This window comes from Sceloporus occidentalis, unplaced genomic scaffold (genome assembly GCF_023333645.1).
Source record: "Sceloporus occidentalis isolate IW3139 unplaced genomic scaffold, rSceOcc1.0.p SCAF_15, whole genome shotgun sequence".
In the NCBI taxonomy this organism is placed as follows: Eukaryota; Metazoa; Chordata; class Lepidosauria; order Squamata; family Phrynosomatidae; genus Sceloporus; species Sceloporus occidentalis.
In genome coordinates this window covers 6,336,469-6,347,190 of record NW_028316995.1, presented here as the reverse complement: position 1 = coordinate 6,347,190, position 10,722 = coordinate 6,336,469, and the positions used below count along the sequence as shown (strand labels likewise).

Sequence of the window (10,722 nt, the reverse complement as noted above, 5' to 3'; positions counted from 1 at the left end):
CAGCTCGTTACAGCATTAGCCACAGTAAACCGATTCCCCAGAAACTGGAACAACAAGCAATGAGACAAACTAAAGCCGCCCGGTATATGTCATTTTTAAAAGCATTTAATGACATCGCATATATTTAACAGATAGGGTAAAGTCTAGAGGTACAGATCCATTCAACTGAAAGCCGGTTCCCGGACTCTGGCTACAGGCCCAGTTACTGAGAGGGTATCATTCCTAATAAATGTCATTTGATTGTGCAGTAAAATGTAAATTTTAATCATTACAATAGTTACAGTGACAGAGAAATGCACACTATGTATCAAATAGCAAAGAAATGTAGCAAAAATTATAACACAGAGTGCTGCAGCTGACAAGCAAGTAATCAACTGAGTAACATTACTTTTTTTTTTCCAGTAAATGCTTCATTTCCACTTGTACATATAACATTGATGATTTTAAAGAGTTTATTATACATCTAGCCTTATTATAGCTTGTACTAGGATTAAATCAGAAACGTACAATATAGTGTATTTCAGCAAAAAAAAAAAGTTTTAAAATTACAGATTATTTAAAATTGCTAATCCTTCTTTAACACCGACATTTGGGGTTTTCACGCGTGATGCTTTTGAAAGCTATGTGTTCGTGTTAATAAGTGCCAGGGTCAATCTATCGGCAAATTAATGTCTGCGCTCTCTTACCAGGTAGATCATTAACTAAGGATTCTTGTTATCAAAACTGGGCGTTGCCAACCTCGGTGAGTGAAAGTGGAGATGTGATTCGAAACTTTTTACATCGGTCTGCTACGAGGACGTTTCCCATTAAAGCGCGGCCGTCTTGCTTATCTGCGTATCTAAATGTGGGTCGTTTCCAAGACAGCCTCACACAATTGAGGACATGTTTAAATATTAAGGTAAATCTACAATCATTTTGGAAAGTGGGGAAAAAAAGAAATCATGGTCCTCTTTCACAAAACAGAATATGCCCAACGCTCCTCAAACTTTGATTTATTATTATTGGCATATTGCTTCCAAATGATCCTATAAATAAAACATTTTAATCACATCGGGGAACATTAGGCACAGAGTAAGGTATTGGTTCTGAGCTCGCATGCTGACATTTTACTGAAAATGTAATAGAAGTGCAGTGGGTTTTTTCTATTGAAATTTCAGGATGTAGTTCACTTCTTCTTCCCAAAGAGACTGAATCTCTTTTCCTTATCCTTCTCTTTGTCCTTCTCTCGCTTGCCAGGGCTGGACTCGGTGGTTACGGTCACGCTGGCGGGCAGGGTTTGGGCACGGCTGGACGCTGGGGTGCTCTGTGTGCTCAGAGACACCTCGGTTTTGTCAGATGTGATTGCGTTTGTAATGGCCTGAATCCATGTGTTCATTTCCTCCTGTGGAGATATGAGTCGCTCATTACTTTTTAATCACAAGCAGGAGGTCATACCGGGGTTACTTATAAACATTTATACTGACACAAAGTTTTAAAATTGATGCAATCAAAGGAACGGATGGTATGTTCCCGCTCATCTGAGCATTCCTTTTGTTGCTGGGGTGAAAAAATACTTTGCAATAGAATTACTGTCTTTACCCATAGTTACACAGACTGTATACAATCTCTCTCACATATATTATAAATACACATACACTTTATGGACAAATGTATTGGGACACCTGGCCATTACCCCAACAGGGACTTTTATGACATTGCATTCTAAATGGACATAAACATAGACATTAATATGTAGTTGGTCCCCCTTTGCAGCTATAACAGCTTCCACTCTTCTGGGAAGGCTTTCCATAACTTTTGCCCATTCATCCAGTAGAGTATTTGTGAGGTCAGGTACCGATGGCTTGCAATCTCCGCTCCTTTGTCCAAACTATCTTGGTATGAAGGGGACCAACATATTTTGGACAATGCTATGCCTCCAGCTTTGTGGGAACAGTTTGGGGAAGGCCCTTTTCTATTCCAGCATGACTGCGCCCCAGCGCACAAAGCAAGGTCCATAAAGACATGGTTGGATGAGTCTGGTGTGGAGGAACTTGACCGGCTGCGCACAGCCCTGACCTCAACCATTTGAAACACCTTTGGGATGAACTGGAATTGAGATGGAGAGCCAGGCCTTCTCATCCAACATCAGTGCCTGACTCAAATACTCTACTGGATGAATGGGCGACAATTCCCAGACACACTCCAAAATCTTATGGAAAGCCTTCCTAGAAGGGTGGAAGCTGTTATAGCGGCAAAGGGGGACCATCTACATATTAATGTCTATGTATTAAGAATGTGATGTCATCAAAGACCCTGTTGGTGTAATGTGTGTCTACATCTACCCTTTATAAAAATCATAAATAGATCAATTAAACAAATACATAGTGAAAAAACTTACATCATCTTTGGCTTGGAAGAGGTACTCATTACCATCATTTAATCTGTGGGGAAAAAATTAAAGAATTTTAGTTGTGCAGTGCAAAAATTCATCAGCATATTAAAAGTAAATTATTTTCTAATGCTTTTATTACCATCACATATTACAATACCTCTGGCAGCTGCATATTTGTAATAGCGTATATACGCAATGTCTGTCTGTGTCTACTGGACACTAATCCTAATCCATGCTGCCTTGTGGTAAAGCATAGAATGCGGAGGATCCATTGCTAGGTTTAAACGATCAGAGAGATAAGCACTTACTTTAATTTGAACACATGCTTTTTCTTTTTGTAGTCTGTTGCTACTTCACAGACAGCTTCCTTCAGATTGACGGGGATCTCGTTGTGATATGTGATACCGGATGCAGCATTTTTGGAATCTTTGTAAAATCCCATTTCCTGGTTGTTTATCACACAGTACACATTATGCCAGGATCTAGATAGCAGACAAAGAACATATCATGAGTATAGTCATCAACAATTAATCTCAGTGACACTGTCTTCCTTACACAATCAGTAAATGCTTGCAGGCTATTCACACCATAAAGTATAAAGTTTTATTAACTTACACGGACCTTTTCCCTACAACATTATTTTCTATGCTAATCATATACCTGTTTTATATTGGCTTCAATACAAAAGAAGACTAATTACTGACATTCCTTCTACTATGAAATATATAAACAGACACCAGCATTGGGACAAGATGTTATACGGTTTGTGTTTATTATTTTAGCAATGTGTAGAAGGTAAGATACAGCTAATAAATAACAAGTTAATACAAAAAGAGTTACTCAACCACTTATAAATATATATCTCCGTATTATTTGCTTTAGTGGAACAGTAACAATGTGCGAGGTGCTGGTAATGATTGAGGGAAGTCCTTGTGGTTCTCGCATTCTCTTTATAACCCACTCAGCGGCAGCCATTGCAAGGAAACAACTGATAAAGCACTTGCAATGGATTAGGAGAGAAAAAGATTAATTTCCATTCAGAAACAAACCTTTTATAGGTAAACACGTCGCATTAAACTCTGTCAATAAGCAATAGTATGGTTTGGTAACGCCATAGCAGCTGTGGATGAAGACACATTCCCTTCACCCAAAGTCAGATGGTGGTAAATCGTGGTTTAACACGCGTTGCCCAACCCGTTAAATCTTTCCCATAAGAAAAGTGCAACTGTGATGGAGAAATTCTTGCAATCATTATGCAGTTAAACGTAACCTTTACATCAGGTGCAAGTGGTGGTAACTACCTGCTTGAGGCTTTTTTGTTGTGTGCCTCCCATTCATGTTTGCGATGCAGGAAGCCTTCAAACTGGGCGGAAGGCAGCTCCTGCGTCTTGGCGGGCAGGGTGGAGGCCGTCTGAGGCTGCATGCCGGATTTGGATTTACGATCGGTGGTCGGTGAAGGAATGGGACTGGATTCCTTAGAACTTGACCTCTGTTCTGTTGATCCGTTAACCATTTCATTGGTGTCAGCATTTTCTGCCATCTAAAAACATCAGGAAAACGGTGTCAGTGAGCAGCTCAACGAGGGTTAACAATATTTGACACTTTGAGCACCAGTGGGCATGAAGAGCTATGCCCATCCTCCTGGCATTCAAAGCATATGATGGCTGTATGCCGAAGGCTAAAAGAAATGCCGGAGGTGCAGTAAACTTGCTCTAATTCACCGGACGTTGGTTATTAAGGGAACAATTTAGGGGTTATGATTAGTAATCTCACGGACAAAAATAGGGCATCAGGTCTATTACTATTACTGCACCTTGACATTTTTTCTTTCAAGCATTGCATAAAACAGCAGCCATCTTCAAACATGTTTACAGAACACAGCGTGCCGTACAGATATTCCACAACTCGGAGCGGCAGAATGTCACCAATTAACAGATGGAATATAAGAGATCAACAGATTGCATTATTTTTTTTTTAAAAAAAAGCTTTTTCAGAAACTCTAAAAACACAGGGACGTATCTTGTTTCTGAAAATGCTTGTTTTCCAAGGATAAAACAATCAAGACATGCAGAGATTAAAGGAAATGATACCATGCATTCCCACCATCCCAGTTAGCTTGGATTTATTTCAATTTTGTAAAGAACAGATGGGGAAAAACAAAGGAGAGGCAGACAGGTTTACCAGGCCATTTCAGGCTTATCGTTAGAATGGACTGGACTTATGTTAAAAGGACTGAGAGAACCACCACAGTCACTCAACACCACACAACTATTTACCCCCAAACAAAGACAGAACCAAGGCCTTGCCCATCACTTGCTTTGTGGATGACGTTGCTGGCCGCACGCTGGGACCGAGACAGTCTAGAACCCGGTTTCCAGCAGGGGACTGGTCAAGCTGGAGACGTCTTCAGGAGCCTTTCAAATTTCATTGACTATGGAAAACTAATAGCTTTTTCCCTTTCGGAGGTGCAGCTTTAGTCTCTGTTACGTATTTGTATCATTATTTGCCGTTGTTTAGTATGACTGTAGCAGCCCAGGGTGTGGTATTAGAGAGTTACTGAAGCTTGGTGCTACATACTAATCTTTAGTGTATTACAAACATTATGCGCCAAGTTTTATGCCAAAAAATACAAAGCAAGAGCTTAATTGCTTCATTGAAATGCGGCTGAAATTATTAAGCGCAGGTAGCCAAAAAACCCTGACTTATGTAAACTGCTCTTGGCAGCCCCGTAACCACGCGTGATCTCCGCGAGACATGTATACGATAAATGTTTGCATGGGAAGGGTTGGTTGACTGCCTTTAGATTACTCGTCTGATCCAGAAACATGGAGCCACGTAACAAAACAATAGTGACATGAACAACAAAACTAAACAGTGACTTCGTAACATTTAACAATCTTAATGTGAAAACATCTACAAGTCTGCATTCATCCAGGGCTTATTACACCTCCAACGATACATTCTCACTAAATAAATTATCTATATCTATACACGCTTCAATTTGTGTTCTAAAATGACTATTGTACTCCTGAAGCAATGAAGACATAAAATAACTTTTTGAAACGTGTCTTCTTTACCCCGGCCATCATTCTTTTGAAGAGACGATGTAACCATGAGATATACACTAACAATCAGTAAACTAATGTATACGACGTGACCCCATGAACCAGCGTAACAGCGAAATCAGCTGGGAATTTGTTACGGAAATAAGAACGCTTTTCATTTCTTCCCGTTTTTTCCACCTAAACTTGTGTTACTGGAATCAGAGGGAGTCTGGATTATTGCCAGCAGAAACGGCTCAGTGCGGTTTGGAGTAACCACATATATGAATCATCCTGTAACTATACACGGGGCCGAAATCTTACATATTAAATGTAATTAAGAGTGATTATAAGCATATTGGTCCAAAAGATTTAGTCAAAGGTGATAGAAAAGATGGAAGATGATGCAGAGTCACATAATGCTTCCGGGACCGCAGACACCTCTTTCTATCACCAAACGTAATGGTAGTGAACTGGCCACATAACTTCACAAGAGGTGGACAACGTGCTTTCACGATTTTAAAACTACCAAGAAAACCTCTTCAGCTTCCATGGAGCCCATTTTTAAATATCTCAAAGCAGAGATTCCACAACGCCCAAACGCCTTCTTCTCTCAGATTTAAAGGGGCAGTCATCTTTACAAGACTATTCCTTTTTTGATGTCCCCAGCCCCCCCTCGCTCTGTAGCGTTAATACTCTGCAGAGCCATTTTGTTGGACAGCACATGGACAGCTTCCGCCACGAGCAGAAACAGTGCGGGGTTAGGGTTCCGGACGTTGACGTTTTAAAGTAACCAACGTCTCTGGGGGAAAACACACCATTATTCTTAATTAGACTGGGATCATTCCCAAAACAGCAGGTGTATCTAAGTTAACTGTAGAGGTATGCTGATGACCTGGACACTAACATACCACGTATGGATCTAGATCATCATGGAGTTGTTTCTTCTAAGAGCCGCGAGCGACTGTTTGCACCCAGATCACTGTAGCTTGGAACGTTCTAGGTACAGGCAGCATTCTCAACAGTCCAAGTGCATAATTTCCTAAAGATTTTGGGCACCTAAAGCAGCCCTTCCTACCGGGAAAGCTCACTAGGGATTGCCCAATTTACTATTTAGCCAAGCTCGGAGAGATTAAATATTTTACACTCCTGTGAATTGGCCGTTTGTTAAACGATCCTCTCAGCTTATCAAGTAAGTGAAGTGTAACCGCGAACACAAACATGACCCCGAATGTGTTTCTTCATGTCGACATTTTAAAGCAAAGAGCACACATACACTGTTTTAATAACCCTATAACAGAAACAACGCACAAATGGGTTAAAAAAATGTGAAATGTACAAGCGTAACAAGCTTTAATGTGAACATGCTTGGTGCATGCAAAAATAAACACGGAGAAGGACAAAGATTAAAAATTAAATGACGGTAAGATGATGAGCGCCGCTCCATTCGTGCTGTAAGGGAGTTAGCGGTATTCAGCGCAGTAAAGAAGTGCATCTTTCTTAAGGGGCAGACAATGCCTTTGGCTCCAGGAACCCGTGGAGATTGTCTGTCCTTTAATACTTTTCACGTATCCAAAATACAATTTACAGACCGGAGTTTCTGAACCAATTATTGATTTAAGAACCAATACAGTAAAAATTAAAAAAATATATAAATAAAATAGCAATTAAATTCTCCATTAACTACAATAGAATATAGCTTATCGAAAATAAATAATATGAATGTATATATGTTTATATTAGAGACAGCCAAATATATTTATTATTTGCAAAGCAATATATATATATATATATATATATATATATATATATAGAGAGAGAGAGAGAGAAACTCTGTTCCATTTTAGCATCTTAGGCTGATTGGAAAAGAGACCCAACAATCGTGCACAGCTTATTATACGCAAAAGAAAATGGAAGAAAGGGAAAACATGATCAGAAAGAAAAGAACATTTTGCTACCCTGTTAAAGGAAAAAAATAAGGAAAAAGACATGCATGTGAAAAAGAAATCATTGGGAACAATACATTGGATGGAAATGGCATAAGGTGGTGGAAAGAAAATCGTTAAGAGCTACACAAACATAATGCAACAGCAGAAACAGCGTTCCCTTTAAAGTGTGTTGGAGCAAGTTCAGCCATCAGAACAAACCTCAAACCACAAGAAAGCTTTCACATGGCAAAGGACATCAGAGGTTTGGGGCAAGATGGCCAGTTCCCCACTCCTGGGATTCTGCCCATAGTAGCAATGCTTATCCGGGTATAAAATTGGCAGGGACAATAGGGGTAATTCAACCAGGCTGAACTAGCAGGACAGGTGCTTGATGGAGCGAGTGAATGAAAGACAGAATCGGCTAAAATGGAGAAATGAAACTTTAGAAAAGTAAATAACCGTGGCTTGGCTTTTTCCCAGAATTCTGAGAACCCCGGGGCCAAGAGTTCTGAAGGCTGAAGACGAACCTTCTATGTGCTACAAGAAAATGCAAAAACCTGCACTTAAATCATTGTCTTTCCCTTTTTTCATTGAAAAACATCCTGAAAACATTAGCTATACCAGAGTCCTATCGCTACATGTCCTTCTACGGGAAATATCATCAGTTTCAGGGCATGTTGTCTTCAAAGGGTTCCCCTGATATAAACAGAGCAGCGAGCCCCGTACTCTTAAATACATATCAACAACGCACGAAAGAACAGGATTTCCTACAGCGTGGGCTGCGTTACAAAATCCATTGTGAGAACACAATCCCTGCTTGGAAAATGAAGCGAATCATTTAGAAGGGAAACGTATCTCGTTCTGACAGTGTGTGTGTGTGTCATATTATATATATATATATATATATATATATATATATATATATATATATATATACATACATATATATATACACACACACACACACATACACATATACCGTATTGGCTCGGATATAGGCCGCCCCCTAAAAGTTTGGTGCTTTTTTAAAGAAAAAGTTTTCTTCTTTAAAAAAGCACCAAAAAACATGCTGCCACTCTGCCCCCCCCCCCCCCGAGATATGCTGCCACTGTCCCCCCCCCCCGAGATATGCTACCACTCTGCCCCCCCCCCCCGACTTACCCTTACCAGAGCAGACTCCCGGGTGTCTTGCGGGGCACATCTACGCAATACGCGTATACAACTTCCGGTGCCGGCACTCAGCGGATATGCCGGCAGCGGAAGTTGTAAACGCGTATTGCGCAGATGTCCCCCGCCGGCCCCGCAAGACACTCGGGAGTCTGCCCTGGTAAGTCTTGGGGGCAGAGGTAAAACGCATCGTGCGGACGGCGATGCGGGTAAACAGCCTCCGCTGCCGGGACATCTGCACGATGTGCTTTAACAACCTCCCGTTAAAGCGCATCGTGCAGACGTGCCGGCAGCGGAGGCTGTTTACCCGCATCGCCGCAGCCGGTGACCGTGGAAAGTGCTGGCAGGGGAGGCTGTCTGAGCGCATCAGAGTGTAGGATGCAGGCCCCCTGCACCGCTGCAGGGGATCTGCATCCTAACTCCGCTGCCTGCCTGGCGCCCGGAACTGCATGTCCCGGGGGTCGGGCGATAGACCCTGAATATAGGCCGCACCCCCACTTTAAAGACTTAAAGTGGGGGAAAAAAGTGCGGCCTATATTCGAGCCAATACGGTATATACGCATGTTGTCTTGTTATTAGAAGTGTATACAATTATAAATACTAAGAATAGCCTGTAACAGTTTTAGTCATCTACTGCCATAAAAAAAAAAGATGTTTCAAACTATATCTCATGTATACATGTCCTGCCCATGGCGTGTAGGGTATAAGTGATGATAATGATGATGATGATGATGGACAGGCACTGGTAATTATTTCTTGCTCTGACAATGCCATAATAAAGGGGGGGCATTAACCTATAGCTTTGCTGCCCACAGACACTGAACACTGGCTATTTTCAGCTATGGCAGAGCCACAAGCAGTATATGCTACTAACTAGGTAACGTGAGCAGCTGGAATAGTACAACTCCTATTAATCCTTGCCATCCTGTGGTGCAAGATGGTTGAGGTTTTAACCCTCAGGGAAGTTCCTGCCTAGGGGGCCTACATTACATATACAAAATTATATTTTAATCTTCAAAAAACAAGTGATTAATGATGCCTGGAAGGGAACGCAAAAGTGAGAACGGACTAAATATTATCAGGATGCACTGTGCCTGGGAATTCGAGCCTTAATATCCAGAGAGGCTATATATATATATATATATATATATATATATATATATATATATATATATATATATATATATATATATATATGGATATAGCGACCACCTCTCAGTTTCAACATAATACAGACTATGTCACAAAGGCATCATGATGAAACACATTCAATATCAGGGAGTCAGAGGTGCAAGACACGCGTCCACTGGGTGCCAAAACACAAGTAAACCAGTTGGGTCATCAAGCAAATGTGACTGTCCATTTTAATTCCCATAAACAAGCTCCCTAAAGTGATAGGAGCTGTAGGCCTCTGCTGGAAGGCCTGCGTATGCCTCATTTAACCCTATGATTGCCAGTGGGGATACATCTGATACTCAAGTTAAGCCTGCGATGATATGAAACTTGGTGGGGAAATTACCTGTGAAAACCAAAAGCACCAGCATGCTAGAGTTTGTTTGTTTCTTCTAACACCCCAACTGGCACTCACAGAGGCAATCTACCCAACATTCATCCACCTTGACACAAAGTGTTATGTACAGTACTAAACTCACTAACATCATGTACCTATTATTAAAGCTGTTTGTGAAACAGAGAATCTATTAAAAAGATTAACACCACGGCTCATAACGTTTTGGGGATCAAGTTAAAGGGCACAATGACTTTAAAACGGAGTATCTTGAGGTCACAGTCCAGACCACTGCCGGTCATTGGCTGTTCTTCGGATATTAAAGTTTTTGTAGTTTTGGTAGGTTTGTGATCGGTAACTAACCCGTGGGGACTCCTGGTCAGACGGCAATCCATTTTGAGAAACTTGTTCTCCTTCTTTGGCCCCGTCCCTGAAAGTAGAGAAATGACCTGTAAGGATGGAGCACTCCAAGGTCAGCATCCGGGTTCAACACAATCATTTAATTTCCTTACCACTGCTGTGGAGACTCCCCTTCCTCGGACGCCTTCGGACTAAGCTCGGGAGTAGGAGGCTTTCTCTTTCTTTCCTCTTCTTCTTGTAGTCGACGTACTTCCAACAATTCCAACTAAAGAGACATATTAAATCAGTAATAGCTTGAAGCAACTGAAAAGAGACACTGCTGTGTGACTTACTGAAGAAAATATTTGC

At 41.1% G+C, this 10,722-nt stretch overlaps 1 protein-coding gene across 2 annotated transcripts in view; it reads right to left on the bottom strand.

Annotated features, from left to right (window-relative positions):
* Positions 1-1,165: 1,165 nt before the first annotated feature.
* LOC149303184 (spectrin beta chain, non-erythrocytic 1-like) overlaps positions 1,166-10,722 on the bottom strand; it is a 63,524-nt gene continuing 53,967 nt past the window's right edge. The window contains exons 30-35 of one of the 2 annotated variants that reach the window (XM_089481622.1): positions 10,527-10,639; positions 10,378-10,444; positions 3,673-3,911; positions 2,680-2,853; positions 2,378-2,420; positions 1,166-1,381 (exon numbers count right to left, since the gene is read on the bottom strand). In XM_089481622.1, coding sequence (XP_089337748.1) covers positions 1,166-1,381; positions 2,378-2,420; positions 2,680-2,853; positions 3,673-3,911; positions 10,378-10,444; positions 10,527-10,639 — 852 coding nt within the window. Of the gene's footprint in view, positions 1,382-2,377; positions 2,421-2,679; positions 2,854-3,672; positions 3,912-10,290; positions 10,445-10,526; positions 10,640-10,722 lie in introns of those variants that run through there. The other variant, XM_089481623.1, reaches the window with a different exon arrangement.